Source organism: Schistocerca cancellata, chromosome 4 (genome assembly GCF_023864275.1).
Source record: "Schistocerca cancellata isolate TAMUIC-IGC-003103 chromosome 4, iqSchCanc2.1, whole genome shotgun sequence".
NCBI lineage: Eukaryota > Metazoa > Arthropoda > Insecta > Orthoptera > Acrididae > Schistocerca > Schistocerca cancellata.
Window position 1 is genome coordinate 544165336 of NC_064629.1, and position 27913 is coordinate 544193248.

The 27913-nt window shown below is 41.3% G+C and overlaps 1 protein-coding gene across 2 annotated transcripts in view; it reads left to right on the forward strand.

Annotated features, from left to right (window-relative positions):
• The window catches only part of LOC126183231 (protein MON2 homolog), a 222524-nt gene that overhangs the window by 10071 nt on the left and 184540 nt on the right, over positions 1 to 27913 (forward strand). For both annotated transcript variants that reach the window (XM_049925015.1, XM_049925016.1), the window contains exon 2: positions 12369 to 12500. In XM_049925015.1, the coding sequence (XP_049780972.1) occupies positions 12369 to 12500 (132 nt within the window). The remainder of the gene's footprint in view (positions 1 to 12368; positions 12501 to 27913) is intronic.

A 27913-nucleotide genomic window follows, 5' to 3' on the forward strand; every position in this document is an offset into this window, starting at 1 on the left:
GGACCGTTGCTATTCACAATATACATAAGTGACCTGGTGGATGACATCAGAAGTTCACTGAGGCTTTTTGCAGATGATGCTATGATGTATCGAGAGGTTGTAACAATGGAAAATTGTACTGAAATGCAGGAGGATCTGCAGCGAATTGACGCATGGTGCAGGGAATGGCAATTGAATCTCAATGTAGACAAGTGTAATGTGCTGCAAATACACAGAAAGATAGATCCTTTATCATTTAGCTACAAAATAGCAGGTCAGCAACTGGGAGCAGTTAATACCATAAATTATCTGGGAGTACGCATTAGGAGTGATTTAAAATGGAATGATCATATAATGTTGATCGTCGGTAAAGCAGATGCCAGACTGAGATTCATTGGAAGAATCCTAAGGAAATGCAATCCGAAAACAAAGGAAGTAGGTTACAGTACGCTTGTTTGCCCACTGCTTGAATACTGCTCAGCAGTGTGGGATCCGTACCAGATAGGATTGATAGAAGATATAGAGAAGATCCAACGGAGAGCAGCGCGCTTCGTTACAGGATCATTTAGTAATCGCGAAAGCGTTACGGAGATGATAGATAAACTCCAGTGGAAGACTCTACAGGAGAGACACTCAGTAGCTCGGTACGGGCTTTTGTCAAAGTTTCGAGAACATACCTTCACCGAAGAGTCAAGCAGTATATTGCTCCCTCCTATGTATATCTCGCGAAGAGACCATGAGGATAAAATCAGAGAGATTAGAGCCCACACAGAGGCATACCGACAACCCTTCTTTCCACGAACAATACGAGACTGGAATAGAAGGGAGAACCGATAGAGGTACTCAAGGTACGCTCCGCCACACACCGTCAGGTGGCTTGCGGAGTATGGATGTAGATGTACTAACAACAGGCTCACATTACATTTATTCTCTTATAGAGTTTGGTAACACTCATAAATATGATACTAGAAATAGATCCGTTACTCAGCTGTAAAGTGGCACAGACATGAGTGAGGTATTAAGCCATATAAATCTTTGATCTCTCTGTGTGTGTGTGTGTGTGTGTGTGCGTGTGGGGGGGGGGGGGAGGAGGGGAGATAGAGATAGATAGAGAGAGAGAGAGAGAGAGAGAGAGAGAGAGAGAGAGAGAGAGAGAGAGAGATTGAACATAGTTGAGTATACATCACTGTATGTGCATTACAAAAATTAAATCGTGTAAATGGTCAACTTGTTCCTATGCTTGTTTAGTGCTAAAGTGTACTGTAACGAGAAAACTGACTTGTTCTGCATCATAGTGAGAGGTCACAATTGTCATCTGTGGAAATGTAGGTAACTAACCAATCAACCTGTACTTGTTTTGAAGATAAAACTAGCATCAAACACACATTCTTGGATCTCACATACCAGCAGTGCATCCACATATTACTCATATATGCTATATGTGGAGCCTGGATTTTATGTAATTACATATTCTGTTTCATTATATGTAGTTATCAGAAAAACTAAAAGTCAACAAATTACACCAAAAGGAATCTTCTTACAGAATTTGAAATTACATATTTTGAGCTATAATATATCTTTTACATTATATTACATAGTTTTACGTGTTTTAATATTGTAGAAGAATTATTCTGCATTTTCATTACAGAACAATAAAGGAAAATAAACTAAGTTTTATTGTTGTGTTTCTCGTACTGTTGTCAATCTCATTACACCCAAAGCTAAATTGCACAAATTTGATGCAAACAACAGTGACACTTTTCTTTATTGTTCTCAAATGTTTCACAGAGTGTAACAATCAGTTGCATTTAAGTTAACCATGTCACCGGTTGTGTCTTCATTGTCACCAAAACTAAAAACATAGGTTTTTATTGACACAGCTTTAACCACTGATGGTAAAATAGTCCTTTGCCAAATTTATGATAAATGTAAAGGATGTACAATGAAATGTGTGTGCTGATATGATACTTCCTGTCAGATTGAAACTGTGTGCCAGACCGAGAGTTGAACTCAGCTCCTTTGTCTTTTGCATACCTTCCGAACTTCACAGAAGCTCTCCTGCAAACCTTGTAGAACTAGCACTTCTGGAAGAAAGGATATTGCAAGTGGTAGTTCTGCAAGGTTCCCAGGAGAGCTTCAGTGAAGTTTGGGAGGTAGGAGACGAGGTACTGGCAGAAGTAAGGATGGGTCATGAGTTGTGTGCTTGGGTAGCACAGTTGGTAGAGTACACCACATGCCTGCAAAAGGTATGGGTCTCAAGTTCGAATCTTGCTTTGGCGCACAGTTTTAATCTGCCAGGAAGTTTCATCTGTGTTTTACATTGGTTGCAGGGAACATATTCTGCCACAAACTTCAGGTATCTTAATTTAACATTTCTTAAAGAATTACTGCAACTGCAATATTCTTGATCAGTTCACTCTCAGTAAGAATTACCTGGATTCTTGCTGTGTTGACATATTAGAAAAAATCTGGGCTGACATTAGCTAATTATATATATGGATTTCTGCTGGTGAGATGACATATGTTGTAGGTTGCTTCACTGCTAATCTGTGGGCAAGTTGGACTCTGAGGCTGCATCTAAACCCTGTTTAATATACTGTAAACCTTTGAAGGCAACAAATAGTTCAACAATTGCTAGCTTCATTAATTATGGACTTAGGTACTTTGGCCAGATGGCGTGAAAGAAGAGATGGTCCTGTTGATGTACAGATACAGCTCCACGCGTGTTGAAAGTGGGGAAATTGCTTAATGTATTTTATCCCAGCTTAGTGCATTTTACATGTGCAGCTCATGCATTGCAGTGAGTGGCAGGGACAGAGACGCACAAATTTCCAGAAGTAAATACCCTGATACGAGCAACAAGGGAGGTTTTCTTGAAATGTCCTCCTCATGTACCATGCTACAATCAGCAGCTCCATGATGTACCTCTGCCTCCAGAGCCAGTGATAACAGGGTGGACAACATGGATTCAGCTGTGGTGTTCTGTAGTAACCCCATTGCCCATATGAAGTCAATGATTCAGAATGTTTCTTGTGATCCTGCAGTGTCTCTGAGTGAATCCTTGTCAGCATTCAACAATTCTAATGTTCTCAGTTCAGTTTCGTAGATTGCAAGCCACTGTAACTGGCTTCCCAACAGTATCAAGAAATCAGACACTTCAATTTGCCTCTCCAAGAGGCTGTGGGAATAATGGAATCTGCAGTTCAGAAGGTCAGTGTTGTATCAGGTGAAGTGGGTGTTGCAGTTTCCAGTAAACTGCAATGTGCGCTGAATAAGAACCCTGGGTATTCAAATCTTGTGGGTTTTATCTCAGTTATTTAATGATAAGATTGTAGAACCCTCTGAGAAAATTATTCCTAATACAATCTCTCCATATAAATACACACCATAGACATCTTGCAAAGTTGAGTGATCTTTCTGTCATCATAAAACATACTGTCAGACAGAACATTTTGAAAAGTATATTATAATTAATTGTGCATCCTGTTCCATTGTGACTTAAATCCTTGAATAGGAGGCACTTGTACTTCAATACTTTGTAGCAAAACTACCGATTAAGAATTCAGATAGATATTTGACTAGCCTACGTGTGAACTTATATTTTCCAGACAAAAATTGGGATTGTACATATAATTGTCTCATTACATATTTATTTACAAATTTCACCAGTTTCAGTTGCTTATTTGTGTACATGTTTTTTAATTTGATATTACTTAAAATCCAGGCTCTAGTCAGGTGTTTAGCTGAGTGGAATGAACTTTTCCATCTCCTATAGTAATGGTTAATGGTTTACTTAAGTTATGACACAGGTAACATTTTCTGTGGGATACATTAAGCAATCATGAGTGATACTCCAACTTGTTTTAAGAATACGTAGAAAGTCTCATAACATTAGTGATGTTACACCTGCCAAGAGATGAGTCTTACTAAAGTTATTGATTCAGTTTTCTGCTCATTTCAGTGTGCATATTGATAGGCAGTTTAATTGAGTGTATCTCATATAAGGAGCAGTCAAATGGAAAATTATAAATATGGGAAAAAGTAAGTAAACTGTTTATTATTTCAAAAGTAATTGCCATAATTGTTGATACATTTATCACACTATAATACAATTCTGTCAGTGCCTTCATAGAATTATTTTTGTGGTTGCCTACAGAATCTTGATTGTTCCCCGGCTGAAGCAAATCGACGGCAACAAATTCCTTTCTTTAGTGCTCCAAAACTATGGAAATCTCATGGGGAGAAATTGGGACTGTATGGAGGATGTGTAAGGGCCCACATGTTGCCGTGGTTGTTTCGACTATGCTGCGCAGAAGTTTCACTTGGAAGTCCTTACGTATCCTCCCTACAGTCTCAATCTCTCCTAGTGAAATTTCCATATTTTTTTGGGCGTTCATGGCTGTCGGTTTGCTTCAGATGAACAGTTGCAAACCTGGATACACTCATAGTTTAATAGGTAACTGCAGACATTTTTCCACATAGGCATTGCAAGCTTGTGTTATAGTGGGATAAATGTATCAACAGTTATGGTGATTACTTTTAAAATAATACACAGTTTACTTACTTTTTTCGGGAGGACGACGGTTCAATCCCGCGTCCGGTCATCCTGATTTAGGTTTTCCATGATTTCCCTAAATCACTCCAGGCAAATGCCGGGATGATTCCTCTGAAAGGCCCTCTACCAGGCTGTTCTTTACATCTGCCGCCACCGACATTCTGCTTATGTCATCTGCTCCGACTCCCTGAGCGCCATCCAGAGCCTCAGTGATCCGTACCCGGTTCACTCTTTCGTACACCGGATCCAACGCTCTCTTCAGCAGCTGGTGGACGTCGGTTCTCCGGTTAGCTTTATGTGGGTTCCTGGCCATGTCGGTATCCCTGGGAACGAAGCTGCAGATGCCGCGGCCAAGGCTGCGGTCCTCCAGCCTCAGACAGCTTCTTGTTGTGTCCCTTCGTCCGATTTTAGCAGGGTCATTTGTTGGCGCATTGTGTCGCTGTGGCATGCCGATTGGGCTGCACTTACAGACAACAAGCTTCGGGCCTTAAAACCTCTTCCCGTGGCTTGGACGTCCTCCTCACGCCCTTCTCGGCGGGAGGAGGTAGTTTTGGCCCGGTTAAGAATTGGACACTGCTGGTTCAGCCATCGCCATCTGCTGACGGCTGTGCCAGCGCCGTTTTGCCCATGTGGGCACTTGCTGACGGTTCGACACATTTTAATGTCCTGTCCATATTTTAACACACTGCGTCTAGATCTTAACCTGCCAAGTACTTTCGATGCCATTTTAGCGGATGACCCACGAGCAGTTGCTCGTGTTCTTCGTTTTATCAATTTGACAAACCTCTCTCAGGACATTTGATGATGCTGTTTTTTAATCCTATGCCTGTCAGTCTGTCTTTTATCGTGTTTTCCCTTTTAGTTGTTGTTGTCCACTTGTGCCTCGCGGTGCATTCTTAGAGTAGTCAGGGCGCTAATGACCATTGAAGTTGTGCGTCCTAAAACCAAAAAAAAAAAAAAAAAAAAAAAAAAAAAAGAACCTCTGAAAGGGCACGGCTGACTTCCTTCCCCATCCTTCCCTAATCCGATGAGACCGATACCACGCTGTCTGGTCTCCTTCCCCAAACCAACCAACTTACTTTTTTCCATCTGTCTCACCTTCATTTGACTGCCCCTTATAGATTTTCTACAAGGTTTTTTCTGAGAAATTTTTGTCTGCACATTTCCATATTTTGTTGGTGAAAGTGTCAAATTGATGCGTACTAAGCATTGTGTAACCAAGTCGAGGGGGGGGGGGGTTACATTATATTGACATAAAAGTATTTGCACATTTCTCCCATGAATTAGAGTAGAGGCTTAACTTAAGTACTTGAATTGAGTGAATGAGTCATACCTCTGCAAAACTGATCAATGAAACAACAAATTCATCTCAGGTCACCAAGTTTTGGAAATCAAGGAGAAAGAAAAAGAACCAGCAGTTGCGGGAGGAGGAGGAGAAGAAGAAAGCTATGTGTCTCATTGTGATTGAGTTACACACCAAAGTTATCTGTGATAAAAGTACAGCATTATTCCAAAGGTTTATAACACTGTGTATGGAACAGACATCTTGTGGAAGTTTTGGAATTACTTATGAAGCTCAAATGAAGTTTTCTCACTGCAGGTCTGCAAAAACTGCTAAGATCACATCTTGTGTGTACATAGTGCACTATATTAACCGAATAAATGCAAACTCAAGATTAATTTTTTTCCTTTTTTACTGCATCAGCTGTTAAGAAAGGTATCCAAGTCATGATGATGGGCTGTGTTAATGAAAATGCAGACAAGTGCCATGAGCACAAAGATTCAAAGCTGCTGTGTGACATTCACACAGAAGAATCTAGGAAAACTATGAATCACCTCGAATTAAGTAGATAGACATTGTATGATATGATCCTTGTTTGTATCACATCACCCTCCACCACAAAGTAAAATTGGTATCAAGAGCTTAGTTACAGTTCTGAAAACTGTCTTCAGCTTCCATCAACTAAGAGAGCTGAAGTCTGTGTATCCACCTGTTGTTGTTGTGGTCTTCAGTCCTGAGACTGGTTTGATGCAGCTCTCCATGCTACTCTATCCTGTGCAAGCTTCTTCATCTCCCAGTATCTACTGCAACCTACATCCTTCTGAATCTGCTTAGTGTATTCATCTCTTGGTCTCCCTCTACGATTTTTACCCTCCACACTGCCCTCCAAAGCTAAATTTGTGATCCCTTGATGCCTCAAAACATGTCCTACCAACCGATCCCTTCTTCTAGTCAAGTTGTGCCACAAACTTCTCTTCTCCCCAATCCTATTCAATACCTCCTCATTAGTTACGTGATCTACCCACCTTATCTTCAGCATTCTTCTGTAGCACCACATTTCGAAAGCTTCTATTCTCTTCTTGTCCAAACTAGTTATCGTCCATGTTTCACTTCCATACATGGCTACACTCCATACAAATACTTTCAGAAACGACTTCCTGACACTTAAATCTATACTCGATGTTAACAAAGTCCTCTTCTTGAGAAACGCTTTCCTTGCCATTGCCAGTCTACATTTTATATCCTCTCTACTTCGACCATCATCGGTTATTTTACTCCCTAAATAGCAAAACTCCTTTACTACTTTAAGTGTCTCATTTCCTAATCTAATTCCCTCAGCATCACCCGACTTAATTTGACTACATTCCATTATCCTCGTTTTGCTTTTGTTGATGTTCATCTTATATCCTCCTTTCAAGACACTGTCCATTCCGTTCAACTGCTCTTCCAAATCCTTTGCTGTCTCTGACAGAATTACAATGTCATCGGCGAACCTCAAAGTTTTTACTTCTTCTCCATGAATTTTAATACCTATTCCGAATTTTTCTTTTGTTTCCTTTACTGCTTGCTCAATATACAGATTGAATAACATCGGGGAGAGGCTACAACCCTGTCTTACTCCTTTCCCAACCACTGCTTCCCTTTCATGCCCTTCGACTCTTATAACTGCCATCTGGTTTCTGTACAAACTGTAAATAGTCTTTCGCTCCCTGTATTTTACCCCTGCCACCTTCAGAATTTGAAAGAGAGTATTCCAGTTAACATTGTCAAAAGCTTTCTCTAAGTCTACAAATGCTAGAAACGTAGGTTTGCTTTTTCTTAATCTTTCTTCTAAGATAAGTCGTAAGGTCAGTATTGCCTCACGTGTTCCAACATTTCTACGGAATCCAAACTGATCTTCCCCGAGGTCGGCTTCTACCAGTTTTTCCATTCGTCTGTAAAGAATTCGCGTTAGTATTTTGCAGCTGTGACTTATTAAACTGATAGTTCGGTAATTTTCACATCTGTCAGCACCTGCTTTCTTTGGGATTGGAATTATTATATTCTTCTTGAAGTCTGAGGGTATTTCGCCTGTCTCATACATCGTGCTCACCAGATGGTAGAGTTTTGTCATGACTGGCTCTCCCGAGGGCATCAGTAGTTCAAATGGAATGTTGTCTACTCCCGGGGTCTTGTTTCGACTCAGGTCTTTCAGTGCTCTGTCAAACTCTTCACGCAGTATCTTATCTCCCATTTCGTCTTCATCTACATCCTCTTCCATTTCCATAATATTGTCCTCAAGTACATCGCCCTTGTATAAACCCTCTATATACTCCTTCCACCTTTCTGCCTTCCCTTCTTTGCTTAGAACTGGGTTGCCATCTGAGCTCTTGATATTCATACAAGTGGTTCTCTTCTCTCCAAAGGTCTCTTTAATTTTCCTGTAGGCAGTATCTATCTTACCCCTAGTGAGACAAGCTTCTACATCCTTACATTTGTCCTCTAGCCATCCCTGCTTAGCCATTTTGCACTTCCTGTCGATATCATTTTTGAGACGTTTGTATTCCTTTTTGCCTGCTTCATTAACTGCGTTTTTATATTTTCTCCTTTCATCAATTAAATTCAATATTTCTTCTGTTACCCAAGGATTTCTATTAGCCCTCGTCTTTTTACCTACTTGATCCTCTGCTGCCTTCACTACTTCATCCCTCAGAGCTACCCATTCTTCTTCTACTGTACTTCTTTCCCCCATTCCTGTCAATTGTTCCCTTATGCTCTCCCTGAAACACTCTACAACCTCTGGTTCTTTCAGTTTATCCAGGTCCCATCTCCTTAAATTCCCACCTTTTTGCAGTTTCTTCAGTTTCAATCTGCAGTTCATAACCAATAGATTGTGGTCAGAATCCACATCTGCCCCAGGAAATGTCTTACAATTTAAAACCTGGTTCCTAAATCTCTGTCTTACCATTATATAATCTATCTGATACCTTTTAGTATCTCCAGGATTCTTCCAGGTATACAACCTTCTTTTATGATTCTTGAACCAAGTGTTGGCTATGATTAAGTTATGCTCTGCGCAAAATTCTACAAGGCGGCTTCCTCTTTCATTCCTTCCCCCCAATCCATATTCACCTACTATGTTTCCTTCTCTCCCTTTTCCTACTGACGAATTCCAGTCACCCATGACTATTAAATTTTCGTCTCCCTTCACTACCTCAATAATTTCTTTTATCTCGTCATACATTTCATCTATTTCTTCGTCATCTGCAGAGGTAGTTGGCATATAAACTTGTACTACTGTAGTAGGCATGGGCTTTGTGTCTATCTTGGCCACAATAATGCGTTCGCTATGCTGTTTGTAGTAGCTAACCCGCACTCCTATTTTTTTATTCATTATTAAACCTACTCCTGCATTACCCCTATTTGATTTTGTATTTATAACCCTGTAATCACCTGACCAAAAGTCTTGTTCCTCCTGCCACCGAACTTCACTAATTCCCACTATATCTAACTTTAACCTATCCATTTCCCTTTTTAAATTTTCTAACCTACCTGCCCGATTAAGGGATCTGACATTCCACGCTCCGATCCGTAGAACGCCAGTTTTCTTTCTCCTGATAATGACGTCCTCCTGAGTAGTCCCCGCCCGGAGATCCGAATGGGGGACTATTTTACCTCCGGAATATTTTACCCAAGAGGACGCCATCATCATTTAATCATACAGTAGAGCTGCATGTCCTCGGGAAAAATTACGGCTGTAGTTTCCCCTTGCTTTCAGCCGTTCGCAGTACCAGCACAGCAAGGCCGTTTTGGTTAATGTTACAAGGCCAGATCAGTCAATCATCCAGACTGTTGCCCCTGAAACTACTGAAAAGGCTGCTGCCCCTCTTCAGGAACCACATGTTTGTCTGGCCTCTCAACAGATACCCCTCCGTTGTGGTTGCACCTACGGTACGGCCATCTGTATCGCTGAGGCACGCAAGCCTCCCCACCAACGGCAAGGTCCATGGTTCATGGGGGAGGGTATCCACCTATGCATGATTAATTAATACATGTCGGGCAAAATAATGGCTTAGCATCTCCACAAAAACAATAATCAGTCATATATGACATTCTTGATGCAAAAACTGTGTCAAATGAAAGTTAAAATGGAAGTTATCAGGGAAAATTTTCACAGCACTCATAATCAGGTAATCAAAATCTGTCTTACTTATGACATGAAATTTCATGCACAGTGACAAATCAGTGCACAAAACCAGTTGAATCTTTTTCAAAACAGCTCAAACTTGGCTATTATGCATTTGCTTTTGGGCATGATTCAGCATATATGGCACCCATTGTGACAAAGGTTTGTGATAGCAGTTCTTCATGTAAATGTAGTATACTCTGTTTTCTGATATGCGTACATTGCCAACTATTTTGTACACCTTTCATCACATATTGTCCAGTACTGTATTGCACATTTTCAGTGTTTTAATCTGTGCTTGCAGTTTTGACATATTCTTCATGTGGATTGTCTGCTAAAGAAATTTGAACTTCAAGTTTGTGTCAGAAGGAATTTAGCAGATTTCTGATACAGCTTCACAATCTCTGGATGTATTTCTGTTGGCAGTCAGCTGTCAAAGATATAGAATTGTAAGATGACATGGTATTCCAGTTTATTGATTTAGAAGTGTGTGTAAACAAAGTTATTCCACAGATTAATTTTATACTAGTCTTATATTCTTAAGTGCCAGCATAACAAAGATAATGTCATTGATGTCAACATCATCTCTGTACTAGACTGAGAAATGTCCTCTTTCCCCTGGCGAGGGAGTTTAGCAGTAGTGACTGTGTGAGAACTGATGTAGGTGTAAAGTGAACAGTGAAAAAATATTTTGCGACTATTACAGCTACTTTCATCCATGAAGCTATAAATGAGCGGGTTAGTTAAAAGTCAGTTTCACCATCACCAGAGTTTACAGTTGCCACTGATAAAAGTGAAAGAACTTTGGATTTAATGTTGTCCTAAGCTTGCAATTTTTGTTCAGTTATTGTTACTATCCAATTCAATAATGAATGATGAGGCACTTAAAAGGAATTGAAAAAACTTTTAAAATGGAATTATATTGATAGTTTTAGGAGGAGGAATTCTTGATCCCTAAGTTGCAACTGGGCTATAACTATACACACTACAGCAGTTATAAAATTGTTCATTCCATATAGTGTTCATGGAAGGTCTTAGAGGAGACAGTCGACTGCCACCTACTCTAGACATTTGAATTCTGTAAACTTCGTAGTCTTTTTCAGTGTGTGTTCAGGAGACAGGATTCCAACTTTGCAAATTTCACCAAGCTCTTGGTGATTATGCAGTAAGTTTTCTTACACTTAATATCCTCTGATAGCCAGATTTTATTTGAAGAATGTCTGTATTTTTTCGTTACGTACTGATAGTTATCAGCACCTCAGATGTTGATTAAATGTTTTTCTTCCTTGTGATGTGCAAAGTCAGAACTGAAGAGGAGGAGAAATAATCTCAAAAAAGTAATTAAAATGAGAATATTTATTGAATCAGTGACAGCTGCTGGGTTTTAGAGGGATGTAGAATTAAGGGACTACTGCCCACTTCCAAGAAGAATGTGGCGTGACAAGAATGCACCAGTGAGTCAGGCAGGCATTGCAATGTGGTCTAGAGCAGAACAGTACACATCATTTTGGAAACATTTTCGTGAAGACAATTACATCAACATTGCGACGGAATTGGTGAGGTTTGAGCAACATAGATATATTAAATTCTTACTCCTTCTTTGTTCTAATACTTATGGAATGGAATAAGTTATATTATTAATGTGCCTGTGCATGGATTCAGTAGATTCTGTACAAATAGTTTGATACTGGTAGTGTTTATGGAATTGTGTAATATGATTTTTTTTTTACTTGATAAACATTTCATTAAGTTCGAAAACTACCAACAGTGTTGTGTTCTCATCTGTTTCCTGATTACAGTGGAGGTGTGATGTCAGCATCATTTTACTAGAATATTTCTCTTTGGCACTGGTGCTGCAAATTAAGAATAAGGGGAAATCGGAGAGCACAAATGGTGCACTATGAAACCTAACATTGACAATGGATACATTAGTAAGGCAGTATTTTTTTTTTCACAGCCAGTGATACATTCCTTCACCAATTGCAGAATGGAATGGAGATAGGGAAAGTACTATGGGCATTGCTCCCAAACTCATCCCTCACAGGTATTCTTGCGAGCTGCCTTCTGTATGTTAATTGTTATAAATAACTGTGGATGTGAAGGGAAAGTAAGCAGAAATGTAAATTACAAAGAGAGAAATACCAGGACCAGATCAATTAGGGCTAGGATGTCCATGACCTGTAGGTTCAGACTACATTCTGTTTTTACAATTGGGACTATGTGCAAGAAATGTCACATTTTCGGCCCCTGTTTTTTTAATTTGTAATTATGAGAATTTTAATCGTTTATGTAATTGAAATTAACTGTAATATTTACTTGTATTATGTATTGGTATTAAATACTGTTTGTATGGAAAACACGTAATGAGAACAACATGTCTGTTACAGTCATGTGAAGAAGGCATTGCAAAGCTCCGTAATGCTGCAGCACATCCTCAGACACCAGTTTACTATGTTGTGAACCAAATACTCTATCCACTGGTTCAGGGATGTGAGACCAAGGACCCAAAGATTGTGAAGGTAGGTGTTTTTAGTGTTGTTTTTCCTCTCATTCTCTCTGTTCAAATTTATGTATTTTATAAATATATTTGTCAGCCATTTCAGGCGACACACTTGATAATGTGGAGTGTATTAGTCTCAAGTTTACTAGTCAGTTGTTACTAGCAATGTGATATCAGCTTAGGTACGCACCACTGCTCTTCAGTAATATCAGGGTACAAGCGAAGTACCTCTGGTAATCGTTGTTCTGACACCACTTGTGTAAACTTTGAAACTGGTAATTTCACTGGCTCTAGAATAACAGCTGTCTGTGTACACACATGCTTCAATGACACAGAGTTTGTCATGCAGTATATAAATATTTACTGAAAAAAAGTCTAATGATGACGTAATGATTCTTAGATGTAAAAATACAAAACTGATTGTACATGAACTCATCAGATTATGCTGGTAGATATGCAAAATCTTTCAACAAGTAGAAGTTGTCTGCTGCCAGTGAGAGTACATGTGATACTCGTGGAAAAATGTAATTTTCAGAAGGAAGTTGCAGTTGTCATTCTAGAGATGTAGGGGAAGGGCACCAGATAAAAGTTTAGTATGAGGGCAGAGCCTCCTCTCACAGCGACACAAATAATTCTCCTTCATGAAGATTCCATGAGATGTCCTGAGGCTCATTTAACCTTTCTTTACTGCAGCGACATTCCTGTATCATGCAGTACCTGGTGGTGGTTAATGCTAGAGTAGGTTTCTTCCTAGCACATTCCAAATGTCGTGATGACAATTCTGGCCTCTTGCAGACTAAGGAACGGTATCTATATCTCATAAAGCTTCCTGGCTATGGTAAGCAGATGGGTCATACATACCGTCACATTCTACAGTGCCATTGGATATGTAGTATCCACCATTCTGTGATTGCTATACATGAAGCTAGAGATCTTCCTCAGCATTCAGCTATAATGTCTGCACTTACAATAAACATGAGGTAGTCAGTTGTTGTTTACAGAAGTCACAGAATCACCTGCACTGTTTACTTTGGAACCATTTGCAGAGGGCAATTCTGACCACACCCACAAATGCTCCGCATGTTGAGCGAAACAATGAATACCTTGGGGAATTTGGTCAGGTCAGGCTGAGTACTGGGGTGGTGAGGTTTAGCTTCCAACAGGTGAACTCTGGGGGAGCCTTCATCTGCATTCCGGCACAACCTATATACTTTTACCTCTCTTTAAATTATTTCTCATCTCTGGCATCAATAATGCTTTCAGTGCATTGATTTTACCACTCCTGTATACTGTCACAATTCAATCAAATTTCTAGCTGATGTCACTAACTACAGATGAACACTCTCTCAAGTAAGTGCCTTTCTCTTTAGTCCATTAACCCCAGTCAACCCAGTTTGTGGTGCATAGATCATTTTAATCTATACAGAGCACATTTTTTGAGATGTTAGGACTTCTATGTTTACTGCTATATCATTTAAATGCTGTATGTTAAACAATGGGAAATCAGGATGGAATAACAACACTAGGGAAGGGGTAGGTTGCTACTCATCACATACTAGACCTGTTGCCTTGCAGACAGGAACAATGAAAGACTGCTAAAATAATTAATCTCTTGGACAAAGTCCTTTTTCCAGAATAGAAAACACATACACATTTACACAAGCACAACTCGCATACACGTGGCCACAGCCTCCAGGCACTGGAGCTCCAATGCTCAGGAATAGTGTGTGTGTTTTAGCTCTAAATTTTCACTGTTTTCTTGTGATGGTATTTAACAGTTTCGTTAAAAGTTAGTGATACTGAATATGATTTTGTTAAGTGATATGTGATAGTTCTTTTGTTCTCTTTCTTTTTGTATTCACCTTAAAAGCCAACAGATTTTATTGTAAACCTATTATTATAACTACTGATGTGCAACAATATTTTTTTCATGGTGTCAGTGTAACATTATTCAAAGGCAGTCACTTTTCAACATAGTCACTGTTGTAAACAATGCAAATTTGTCGTCACTTAATTAATTCAGAGTTTAATGTCTGTAGGAAAAACCTTCAGATTTACTGCATAATTATTCAGACACCCTTTTGAGATAATTATGAGGTTTTCAAACATTGCGGTCTCTTGGGTTAGGTCAGACAGATATGCAGGGTGTGGTAGACATTCAAAACAAAAATCCCTAATATTTTATGCTAGTAATTTAGCTTATTGCAGCATGTTATTATACGAGGGCAAATCAGAAAGTCTTTACCCATATTTCTTAGTAGCCAAACTAAGGTACATACAGATAATGACAAATATACATCATGTTCTGCGTATCTTACACTATTTTTCCCCTTAGCCACACACCGGGTCTCACATTTGTCCCATTGCAGCACTAAATTTGAGCTGCTCCTGGGGTAGAATTCGTCTGGCTGACTGTGGAACCACCAACGGATTGCTGTCTTGGCTTTATCATTACTTATGAATTACTATCCTGCCAGGATCTTCTTCAGCATTCCAAAAACATGGAAATCACCAGGGCTGCGGTCCGGACTGTATGGTGGGTGGTCTAGAACCTCCCAGTGAAATTCCTGGAGCTTTTCGGCAGTTCCGACTGCCACATGTGGTCTCACATTGTTGTGGAGCAGTGTCACATTGTCCACATCAAGAATCCTTCGATGCCTTCAGCAGATGGCAGCCCTCAGATATGACAGTGTGAAACAATAACTTTTGGCATACGTGGCTGCATCTTGTGGCATGAAATCCAGCAAGAGCGGTCCGTGGCTATCCCAGAAGGCCTGTAACATCACTTTCCCAACAGATGGCGGTGAATGGAACTTTTTCACAGGCACACCCAGATGTTTCCACACTATGCTCTGCTGCTTGGATTCCAGCTTGAAATGCAGTATCAATGTTTCATCGTGAGTAACAATGTGATCCAGGAAACTTTCATTCTCCTTGGAATACCATTCCAGATGGTTCAGTGAAGACACCGTTCACTTGCATTTCATCATGGCATCAAACTGCTTAGACACCCACGGACATGAAACCTTCCAGTACCCTAAGGACCCATGAATGATGTTGTAAGCACTCCCATACAATATGTCAAGCTCCTGGGAAATGGCCGTGATGTGCACACGCCAATCTGCTTTCACTATTGCATCCATGTGGGTAATGTTGTCGTCACTGATTGACCATTCATTATCATGCAAGACTTCATGGCCTTTGCCAAACTAGCTCCACCATCCCCTCGCAGTTGTCAAAGTGAGACAGTTTTCTCCATATGTGGGCTCCATCAGCCTGTAGATCTCGATGGATGTTCATCCCTTGCTCCATAGAAAACGAATTGCACTTGGTTGCTCTAATGCTGTGAATGTGTGAAGCACTGCCACCAAAAAATGACAGCAGTACCATGCGGCGGAGCTACCAGCATATAAGGCATGTCTGAACCAAGAAAGGTCTAACACCGGTAATGGATATGTTGACTGAACAATTACAACTTTAATTTGACTAAAAAAGTCATACTACCATACTACCATATGCTGGTACTCTGAAAACTGTATTGGGTTTGATGTAACTGAAGGATTCAAACATTCATCAAGCAGATAACTAAATGATTTACTTTTTCCTGTTTGTGTGTCCTATTTATGAAGTGTTCCACAGTTACACTTTGAAATCCCTAAAAGGTATCACTTTTTTCCAGTGGAAGAAGCTGTGCAGAATTTCTTGGACTTTTCCAAAGATGAAAATAACCATTCCTGGCTTTTTTCGTTTTGTTACTGGCTGAAAGTTATCTGTACATAGTAGTCATTCACTTCAGTCACTGAAGGTTGTATCAATGTTTCACTGAGACCCACATATCATTCTTTATTTCAGGTTTAAGTTAAACAGAAAGTTTTGGTCTTGCTGCGTGTTCTGCATGTTATGATGTACAGAACCATTATTAACGTTAACTCCTATAGTAGAATTTCATTGAGATTGTGATGTCTTTCACAGAATGTGAGGTATCATGGAAAAGTTGGTACCTCATGACGGCTTTACAAATAAAGATATTCGCTGCTAAACGCAGCACTGAATTAGAGACGTAGACATTGACATACCCCGAACTGTTCCCTTTTGCTGCTGTAGCTGGAAAGTTATTTATGTCCAAGTGCAGTGCATCTCTCTGTGTAATCACCCAGTCTCTGTGCAATCAGTGACCACTTGTAATCATTTCTTATGATGACCAAAATCAAAGAAAAACCTGTCTGCATTCCATGTCACAACAGTACCAGAAAATGTGACGGACTTGGTAAAGATTGTGCAATGTATGAAACACTGATAAAATGTGAAATAGCTAGAATAAACTATGGACTGTTCTAAAACAACACCAAAGGGGGGTGACCAACAACTATATATGAGATCTGTGTAAATCAAATAATGGAAGACACACTATAAGGATACGGGAGCATTTGTCCCTATCAACAGCAGCCAGGAACTGGCATTGTGCCATAGCTTGGCATAAGCAACTTGTCTTGCACTGTGAAGGAGAGCAGCATCACATTTTGAGAGCATTCCAGCACCAATCAGTATGGGGTTTGTGAAGGAGCAGTGTGAATTTCATAGATGACAAGATACTACAGAGGAGATTAGAGACAGCAATTGCAAAGGAACTTAGGTGATGGTTCTTTAAATGGATAATGATGCATGCTAATATGTGTTGTATGATAAACAAACTTGAGCTACAGCAGTTTTGTGTAAGTGAAGTTGAACATTCAGGAAGCTTAAACTCAGATGGTAGGACTCATAATGAGTTACCCACAAGACAAATAGGCAGGCTCACACCAGATGAGGTTCACGAACTTGATTCCAAGGAAAGACCATGTGGGGGAACATTGCATCCACTCCTCAGACTGCAAGGGCTACTGATGAGAGAAATGTTCCTGCTGCAGTAATGCCTGCAATGAGGGACTTCCTTACATTGTAGCTGTCCAACCTGGTGTTGCAGCTTCCTGAATCTCCTGCCAGAGTCTATGATAAAGACACTGATGAATATGATGGCATTGCTACCGCATGTCCTGTAGCAGTAGATGCCCATGCAGCATCGCCATCTGCATATTCCCCTCCCCCTCTGCCGCATTCCCTGTGGTAGCACTGGAGGGCATAAAATCTCAAAAAATGAAGTTTAGTGAAAATCAGAACTTCTTATTTAACATGAAAACTCTTTCTAATATTTTGAACCTTACCAAAAATCATACTTGAAAGCATTCAAACAGACTTTACAAGAATTTATAACTTAAGGTGCAGTTAAGTTGACTAGAGTTTTTCAGTGTCCTGCAGTTTGCCCCTAGACATGTTATCTGAGTTGGGCATCCTAAAGTGAAATCTATTTCATAACTGGGGCATAAGAAAGGTTTCTTTGGGAGGAATGCTTTACCAACAGAGGTTAAACAATTATGTGACCTCCTTTGGCAGCTGTTCACAAGAATAAATGTACCAATCAGCATCAAGCAACATATAGTGATTTTATTAAAACATATGGACGTGTACTCTCTGACCCAGCCTCTCCTCTCCAAAGTGATTTTTTCACACTCAGTACTTGCAGAATGATAAAGATATTACAGTTTAATGCTGTGTGAAGTAAACTGGCTCCGACTGAATACGAAAACTAACCAAAGAGTTCAGTTTTCATACAGTCTGCAGCAACTGTAATGTATAAGCAATAGGCTCCCACATATTCCTGCAGATATGTTAACAATTACTGGCCACGATGAGACACTGTAAGCCAATGTCATTAAAAGTGGGGAAAGTTCAGAAGACCAAGGTGGCACAGCAGTGTGACAAGCATATGGTCACAGTAGAAGTGAAGGATGTGAAGAAAGCGTGGATTTTAGTAAGCATATATGAATGCAGTACTCGCATCCTATCAGACCTCTTATATGACAGACATGTCGGAAATAAGTTTTGTCTCTGTTTTTGAAAGAGAAGCTGGTACACCGGGTAATACAAATAAATGCCTTATGAATCCACATGCATTGTTGGTTCAGGAATTGAAGAGACATCAGAGGAGGAGGAATGATAAATGTACAGAGTGCCAAGGAAGAGAGTGTAGCAGCAGACCTGTGTGCCAGATGCAAACCAGTGTTGAGGTGGAGCAGGCTGTGAGACAATTCATTGCATCATGGGGCACAGAGTTTTATCAGACTAGGTTCTTCAAACTGATTGTAAATTATTACAAATGTCTCAGTGTGGGGTGCCGATTGTGACTATACCAAAAAAAACAATGCGAGGTGTATAGTTCATGGTGCCATGGTGTATTTGTTTTTAGCAATAAAGTTTCCATGTCAAAAACAGTGACAAAACTTAGTTTCGAAATGTCCCTCATAGATAAGCTCAGGGCAGTAGCTATCTGTGGATGAGTTGCATGTCTCCTTGGGGCAACAGATATGGATGCAAAATCCACTCTGTGACAGAATAGATAAGCTCATGGATGAGATACTAAGAGGACGTAATACAGGAGATGGACTTCATTGTTTCAAAGCTAGAGGGTTTGTCAAATACATTTGAGGGACGAGCAGATGTTGCCACTAATATAGTTGTCAGTTTAGCAGACTGGATGACAGCAGCTAAGATTAATTGCTAGCAAGTGCTCTAGCACCTGTCATTGAGTGAGCATTATGCAGTTGTCACCAAAGAGGAAAATGGCAACAATAGATTGTGACAAACAGAAGAGCATGATTCTCTACATCAGGTATCAGAAAAGCAATTTGGAGTGGCTTAATTGCCTACATTACATCATTTCCAGTGGAATCACTTCTAATCCATGTAGACTTGGGTGCGCAGCTTCTAACTAAACCCTTGCAGAGAGCACAGGACATTCATGTTCCCAAGAAACAGATAAATTGTCAGGCTGAAGGCCTGGGGAATTGGACCTTCCCATATTGTGATGAAGGGTAAGGTCAAAAAGAAGAGCTTATCAACACACTTTCAACCAGAGTGCACTGTGAGTCTCCATGAGTACAGGGCAGTTAAGATGTGTTAAAAAAACATTGTTGTAGGAAACTGAAAGAATATATCGGGGAGAAGTTTCTTATAAGGCAACTAGAATTTGACATATGAAGAAGATCGCATACATTGTTGACTGAAAAGGTTAAGGGACCTACTGCCATGTCCATAATTTGCAGGGAGGCTGGATCAGTAGTTGTTGGGTTAAGGGAGTCAGCTGAACTTCCTGATAACATGAAAACACACTCAGAAAAACATGTACACATTTGAAATGAACTATATAATGAATGTGGCAATAAGGTGTTGGTGTTACCTTTTACTCAGGAAAATGTTGCTATTGCAATTTTCAAGCTGAAAACTGGAAAGGCACCAGATTTTGATGGCATCTACATTGTCGTGCAAATGATCAGTCCACTGGAGTGCCTTATTTGACACTTTTTGTAAATGAAACTTTGCGAAGATGTGGTATACCACTGATTTGGGAAGAACTGAGGCAGTAGTGGTTAAAAATAGATTGCTTAAAGATGCAGCAACACTGACAAACTACAAACCCATTTTCTTGTTAAATACCTTGGCCAAGGTTTAGGAGCATGTGCTTTGTGACCAGTTGTAGGTACATGGGAGCTCTTGGTGCTGAACCAACGCCAGTATGGGTTCAGAACATGGAAACTCGTAGATTATGTGGTTAATAGAGCTCTTCAGATCTTCGGTGGCCTGCTATGTCTGCATGTTTTGGAGATCTCTGGGTCCTTAAATGTCTATACAAGAGTGTTGTTGATTATTTCAGTGGACAAACCATCCAATGACTTTTGAGGCAGAACAAGGTAATAAAAAAGATTACCAAAGGCTGTGTCAAAAACTCCATGAATGACCCATTGTTCTGGGAACTTAGCATTGAACTCCACTTCTGTCTTTTAGATAGGGAAGAAAATGTTGAAGGTGGTGCTGCATATGCGGATGACATCCTAGTAGCTGTGTCTGCTGGCTCCAGAGCGAGACTTAAGGAAAACACAAATGATGTGCTTGTTCAGATGCAGTGGTGGTGCAAAGTTGACAAATTGGCTGTAGCCATTCATAAAACCACTGATATGCTTATTAAGGGAAGAATTTCTCTCACCAGGACCCGTATAAAATGCAGCACTGTTTGCAGGCATTCTTCTAGACGAGAAAAGGAACTTACTAGAACATGTAAAATCTGTTTCTCAGAAAGTGGTTGGAATTGTGGATAAGATTACCCGTGATGGCACTGCCAACTGTCAATTACCACTGTATGTTGTGTGCTCATATCATGAAGCTACCCTCAGTGCTAATGTGGGCTTTGCTGCCAGTGTCTTGGTGCAGTGTCTTCAACTGGAGAGCTAGCGAACGATACTGCAACAAATATAGTGAAGCGTACTACTGAGGGTCACCTGTTCCTTAAATGCTACACCTGTTGAGGATTTACTGGTGATTCTCGAAATGTGAAAGTAATGCCACTATATCCAAAGAGCAGTTAGTCCAGTCAACTAAGGAAAATTAGGGGAAAAAATTCATGTACTCTCAAATTTTTTGTAGAGTGGTAGGAGGAGGGCCATGAACAACATTCTAATAATCCCCACCAGCAGGGTTATGTTCTGTGGGTGTAATACAGTCGAGGGCTGGGGATTGGAGGGGAGGGGCGGGGGTAGAAGTGCGAGGGATTGTTGGTTGCCAGATTGATGTCATGTAATTCCCCCCTTCATAAGTCTGCAAATTGAAGAATGAGCAGCTTATTCCATTTAAAGACCACTTTGTTGTTGTTGTTGTTGTTGTTTTAAAAATAACTTGAGAAGCATGGATTCTATTGGAAATGTTTCCCAGCACAAAATTAAACTAAATCAGATTTCCGACAAGAAAGGTCCTATTCATTGTTTCACTAGGACTAAGAGAGTCCACATTGCAGGGAACGGAAGAATTGCAGATTATTAAAAATAGTGTTTCAGTGGTATAAAATTACTGTTTACTGTTAAATGAAATGGATTAAGAACAAATAGTAATTACTTGAGCATGTTTAAGTGCTGTAGAATCATATTAAGGCATAAATTATGTTCTGTGGGTGTAATACAGTCGAGGGCTGGGGATTGGAGGGGAGGGGCGGGGGTAGAAGTGCGAGGGATTGTTGGTTGCCAGATTGATGTCATGTAATTCCCCCCTTCATAGGTCTGCAAATTGAAGAATGAGCAGCTTATTCCTTGCTCTGTCTATCCCATGGTATGACCAGAAGCAACTGCAGGGTGTTTCACAAAGTTGTACCAACCTGCCGCAGCACAGCTTATAATATGCTGATGATGCAGTGCACACACATGCTCAGGGTTGTTTATTTTCCACAAAGTCTGTTAACACTATGTAGTATAAAGATGTGAGTATATGAGTTACTAATAACACTAAAGCAAGAAATGCATATGGACAGACTCTGCACACTGTATTAGACTGCTGCAGGGGAAATTGATTCTTAGTCATACTGTACAGCTGCTGGTGCATTCATCCAGGAAAGGCAACTTCCCACACCACAAGTGTTGCTCAGTTTTTAGTTCACAGACAGACTATCCCTCCCCAGTATTTCCTGTTTACTTCTCTTGACAGATCTTGTTTATATATAATAGTTATTTTCAATTGTGTCCATATCTGCAGTTACTAAGTGAGGTTTTATGTAAAATATTTTCCTATAAACAATGAATGAGAAGTATTTAATCTCAGTGTGTGGTGCCAGTGACGTATGTAGTGTTGGTGGGAAAGAGAGAGAATTGTTAAATGTGGCACCTTGCTGCTGTCATTGACAGCACATTGTAAAGCGGTGTGTTTATGTTGTACTCACTTTGTGGTGAATTAATGAATGACCAGAAAGTTACTGCACTTCTCTCATGATTAATTGTGTTACTGGTAGACTGCATAAATCTCATGCATTCAGGAACTCATGGCACTTTCCACACAGTGACAGTATATCTTACAAGCTGGTGGGAGTTGGAATGTTCAAAACTAGAACAGTGATCTGCTGTAAGGCGTTGCTTGTCTTACACTGAATTATCTGAAGTTCCATAACAGCTAGGTGACCTCCTTGTGTTGCAGAGGGAGACAGTTTAAGCCTCTGGAACTCTTCAGATGTTGGGAGATTGAGGCTGGGGCGGTGAATTTGATATCCCTCAGGCTAGGAAATATATTCCAGCCAATGGGAGTGGAGACGATGAAATCAACATTGTTGAATACATATTGACAGCATGTCATGCGTGGGGCAGGCTCTTCGGTGTTGTAGGCATTTGAGAGGTCCAGCTGTTGAGCTTTTTTTTCATAAAAACTCACTTCACAACTGCAAATATGTACTCAGTTAATAAACTGACAATAACTCCACTGTATAAACAGGAGCTAAGACAAGTTACTTTGTCTACCTACTTAGGAGAATTGAACAGGAAATGCTGAGAAGGTAGCCTGTCTGTGAACTAAATGTCAGCATTGTCTGTGGGGGAGAGAGTTACCTTTCCCAGAAGAATGCTACAGTTGTGGTACAGGATGACTGAGAATCAAATTTCCCCTGTAGCAGTGTAGAACAGTGTACAAAGTTTTACATACAGCTGTCCATATGTGTTTCATGCATTAATATTATCGGTTGATATGACAGTCAATTATGCTAACATTTAGACCCCCCCCCCCCAAAAAAAAAGACAAAATCTCCCACTACCCTCCTCTTCCACAGTAAAGGAGGTCCGACACCAATCAATGCATGAAGGAGCCATGGCCTCTAGGTCCCTGGGCTGTCCGATCTTCATCTGTCACTTCACTCAATGCTGATAGCCCCTTCAGGAACCTTGCCCTTCAAAGGTTATAGAAGAAGAAGAAGAAGAAGAAGAAGAAGAAGAAGAAGAAGGACAAGGCTACTCCGGTGCCCTGCAGGCACCAGATCCACCTACGCAGTTGGATTCTGAGCTGATGTTTGTGGATGTGGGTCGATTCTCAGTGGTGAAAGGCAATGATCATGTGGTGTCATGGCCCTCCTGTCCACTTCACATCTAACCTAGCGACCTTTCATATGATCATTCAGTGGAATTATAATGGGTACTGCTGTTACCTGCCAGAACTAGAATATCTTATTTCTTCCTCTTCTGCAGTTTGCATTGCTCTCTTAGCTGTGCACTTCACTGGTGATTGTTCTTCAAAACTCGGTGGTTATCGTGCATTCTGTCGGAACTGCGCCAGTCCAGAAAGGGCAGCTGGAGGGGTCTGTACTTTGGCCTGTACATATGTCATTGGCGAATGGATTTCCTTTCGTACCTTGTGGGGGCAATAGCGGTGTGGGTGCGAATGACCTCGGCAATTACTCTTTGCAACATTTACCTACTGCCAGGCAGGCCATTTATGTTAATTTGACCACATCAATCCAGCATCTTTTCCCCTCTTTTCTCTTGCTTGAGGACTTTCAGTGCACACCACCCCCTGTGGGGAAGCACCACTGTAGGGATGTTCTAATTGACCAGCTTCTCACAGACCATGATCTGTGCCACCTCAGTGATGGTTCTCCTACCCAGTTCAGTGCTAACCTTGGCACCTTTTCACCTATCAATCTAACAGTCTCTTCCCCTAATCTTGTAGCTTAGCTACATTGGTTACTTCATGATGGAATTTGTGACAATTGCCTCTTTCTGGCGATCCTTTCATTTCCGTGTCATCACCAAATGAAAAGACAACCACATTGGGCATTTCACAGAGCCAACTGGCCTTTGTATGCCTCTGCTATTACATTTTCCACCTCTCTGTCATATCGTATTGATGAGGTTGTGGAAGGCGTCACCCCCACTGCTGGAACTGCTATTCCCCTTTCTACAGTTTGCCCACTCTGAGTTGGCAAGTGCCGTAGTGGATCAAAGACATTGCAGTACCTTTTCAGGATTGCAAGTGAGCCGTGCAGCAATGCAAACAACATCCTTCGCAGAACAACCTAATCGCTTTTAAGCGACTTCGTGCTAAGGCTCGCTAAATAATAAAACACATTAAGAAGGAATGCTGGGAGTGCTACGTCTCCTTTATTTTGGGTGTGGGCCAAGCTCCATGGTCTTACGGGTCGCCAGTGTTCAGCAGCTGTTCCAGGTCTAGTCTTACAGAGTGGACTTTTTACCAATTCGCCGGTTCTTACAGAACATCTTGCGACCAACTTTGTGACAGCATTGGTGTCCTCTTCCTATCCTGCTACCTTTTTACTGCAGAAGTGACAAATTGAAGAGGTCCCATTATGTTTCACTCCCTACCAGGCTGATTCTTATAATGAACCCTTCACTGTCAGGGAACTACTTCAGGCTCTTATCTCAACCTACGACAGAGTCTCAGGCCTGATTCAGTTCACAATCAGATGATGCAACACTTGAATGTTCGCCAAAGACAACATCTTCTCTGGGTCTTAAGATGTCTTTGACTCCAAGGTGCCTTCGCCTCACACTGGAAAGATAGCATAGTTGTCCCAGTCCTTAAGCGAGGCAAAGACCCAACATCTCTTGACAGTTACTGTCCGGTTAGCCTCACCAACATACTCTGTAAGCTGCTTGAAAGGCTGATTCTCCACAGATTATGCTGGGTTCTCAAATCTTGGGGGGCCCTTGTCCCCCTATAAGTGTAGTTTCTGGGAGGCATGACCCACAACTGACCATTTGTTTAGGTTGGAAACAGCAATTCAACAGGCTTTTTCTAAGTGCCAGTACCTTGTGGCAGTCTTCTTTTTTTCCCCCCTGCATAAGGCATATGACACCACTTGGAGTCATCACATTTTACTCACCCTCCGTGACTGGAGCTTTTGAAGCCACCTACCAATTTTTATTCATCAGTTTTCATCCTACTGGTTGCTCAGGAATGGAATCGGGACTTCACTCGGCTCCCTATGGGTCCAAGAGAACGGCATCCCACAAGGCTGTGTGTGTTGAGTTTTACTCTTTCCCACTCTGCCATTAATGGGTTAGTGATGTCTGTTGGACTGCTGATCACCCTTGAATTGTTTGTTGATTATTTTTGCATTTGTTACAGCTCCCACTCAGTAGCATCTGCTGAACATCAGCTCCAAGGTGCCACCCGAAGGGCCTCTGCATGGGCTGTTTCCCATGGTTGCCACTTCTCTCCCTCAAAAAGTGGGTCATGCATTTCTGCTGTAATGGCTCTACCTAGGTACACAGCACTATATATGACCTGGCTGCCCCACGTTTATCACCTGAAGACTAGCAGCATGTGGAAGCTTAATGTGCTCTGCTTTCTTGCCCACGCATTTTGTGGTGTGGATCATGCTACTCTTCTGCAGGTTTACAAGGCCCTGGTGTGTCCTGACTGGAGTATGGTTGCCAGGTTTATGGCTCAGTGGCTCCTTCAGTTTTAAGACTGCTAGACCCAGTCTACCATTGTGACGTGTATCTGGCCACAGGTGCCTTTCGGACTAGTCCCATAGACAATCTCCTTGCTGAAGAGGGGATCTTCCCCTTCAGATTCAGCGGTACCAGCTCTTACTCTCTTATTCAATCGCCTGGTCATCGCATGTGTCCCATTCCCTTTACATACGAAGGGTGTCATCATCCTGATAGCCGCCCTTAGGTGGAACTACCAGTTGGAATCTGCCACTCTTCCCTCTGCCAAGATCTCCAGCTCTGCTTCCTGGATTATGCTCTTCATGTTTTCCCATGCACTTCCCCTTGGATGGTGCCCAGGCCACAGACTAGGACAGATTTTTTCCAAGGTCCTATAGTCATGGTCACCCCCATGACCATTTGGCATCTGTTATGTCCAGTTATTCAAGAGACTCATGGTGATATCATCTTTTACACTGATGGCTCTAAAACTGTGGATTAATTGGGCTATGTTTTTACATTTCCTGCCAGTGTGGAACACCATTTATTGCTGGGAACGTGTAGTATGTTTATGGCAGAGCTGACAGCAGGCAGCAGAGCCCTCCATTTTACTAAACGCACCTCCCTTGACTGTGTTCTAATATGTACTGACGCAGAGGCTATTGACCAATGCTGTTCTTGCCACCCTTTGGTATCATCTATTCATGAACTTCTCACTAACCTTTGCTATGCTGCCTGCTAAATTGTATTTCTCAGAGTCCCAAGTTATGCACCTGTCCCAGGGCATGAACTGGTTGATCGTTTGGCTAGAGGAGCACTTACTCACTGCCTGTTCACTTTGCCGACACGCGGTGCAGATTTGCAGGTGCACATAAGGTCTCTGCTCACTCGGAGGTAGAAAGGCATGTTGTGGGCTACTGCTCCATCTAATAAACTCATTGTTGTGACTTGGCAAGACAGCCGAGCCACTATGAGGAAGCTGAAAGGCACGCGTTTAAGCTCACGCAGGCTGGCGTGAGGTCTGGAACAGTTAAAGGGATTGAGACTGGCAAATAAAGTACGTAGCTGATGGAATACTTAAACTTTAATCCATAATTGGTGAACATCGGTCTGACAGTACATGCATCACAAGATAAATAGCAAATGATAATGGCGCCTTGCTAGGTCGTAGCAAGTGATGTAGCTGAAGGCTATGCTAACTATCGTCTCGGCAAATGAGAGCGTAATTTGTCAGTGAACCAGCTCTAGCAAAGTCGGCTGTACAACTGGAGCGAGTGCTAGGAAGTCTCTCTAGACCTGCTGTGTGGCGGCGCTCGTTCTGCAATCACTGACAGTGGTGACACGAGGGTCCGACGTATACTAGCGGACCGCGGCCGATTTAAAGGCTACCACCTAGCAAGTGTGGTGTCTGGCGGTGACACCACACTCATCACAATCGAGGAGACTACTGCAGCATGGTTCCCTTCCTTTTGCTTCCATGGAGGGAATCCACAGTCCTATGCTATCTCCGCATTGGTCATACCAGGTTAACCCGTTGCTTTCTTTTGTGTAATGGGCCACCCTCACATTGTGGTTATGGAGCATTACAAACAGTAGCTCGTATCTTGATGGATGCTTGGGGGCCTTCTTTTTACCATCCATGCTAAATATGGACTTCTGGAATCATTGCCTTTAATATTGGCAGATGATTCATGGATGGTTGAACTGGTTCTTATTTTTCTCCATGAAAGTGGTTTTTATTCTCAGTTATAAGGTTTTAATCTAGCACTGGAGCAGGGCAAGAGTGGTTGGGAATGGGGTGTCTCACGCTATATACTAGGTCAGGCAGTCCCCAACCCTACCTCGTTGACCAGGCTACTGTTTCATCCCTCTTTTATTCTGTTTTAATCGTTTTTAGATTTGATTTGCCTCCTTTCTGCTGCACTCAGTTTTCTGTTCTGGGTGTCACACTTTGTTGAATAATGGGCGCTCTTGCAGTAATGGCTCAGGGGTGGGACAGCTGTGGGTGGGACGTTTCTTGTCGCATGCAGAGTCCTGGAGATGCCCACCTGCCGACTTCGCTACCTCCTTAATCTTGTTTTTATTTTTGATGGTACAAAAGATGTCTAGACTATTACATTTTCTGCTGTCTAACTTGTACTGTTAT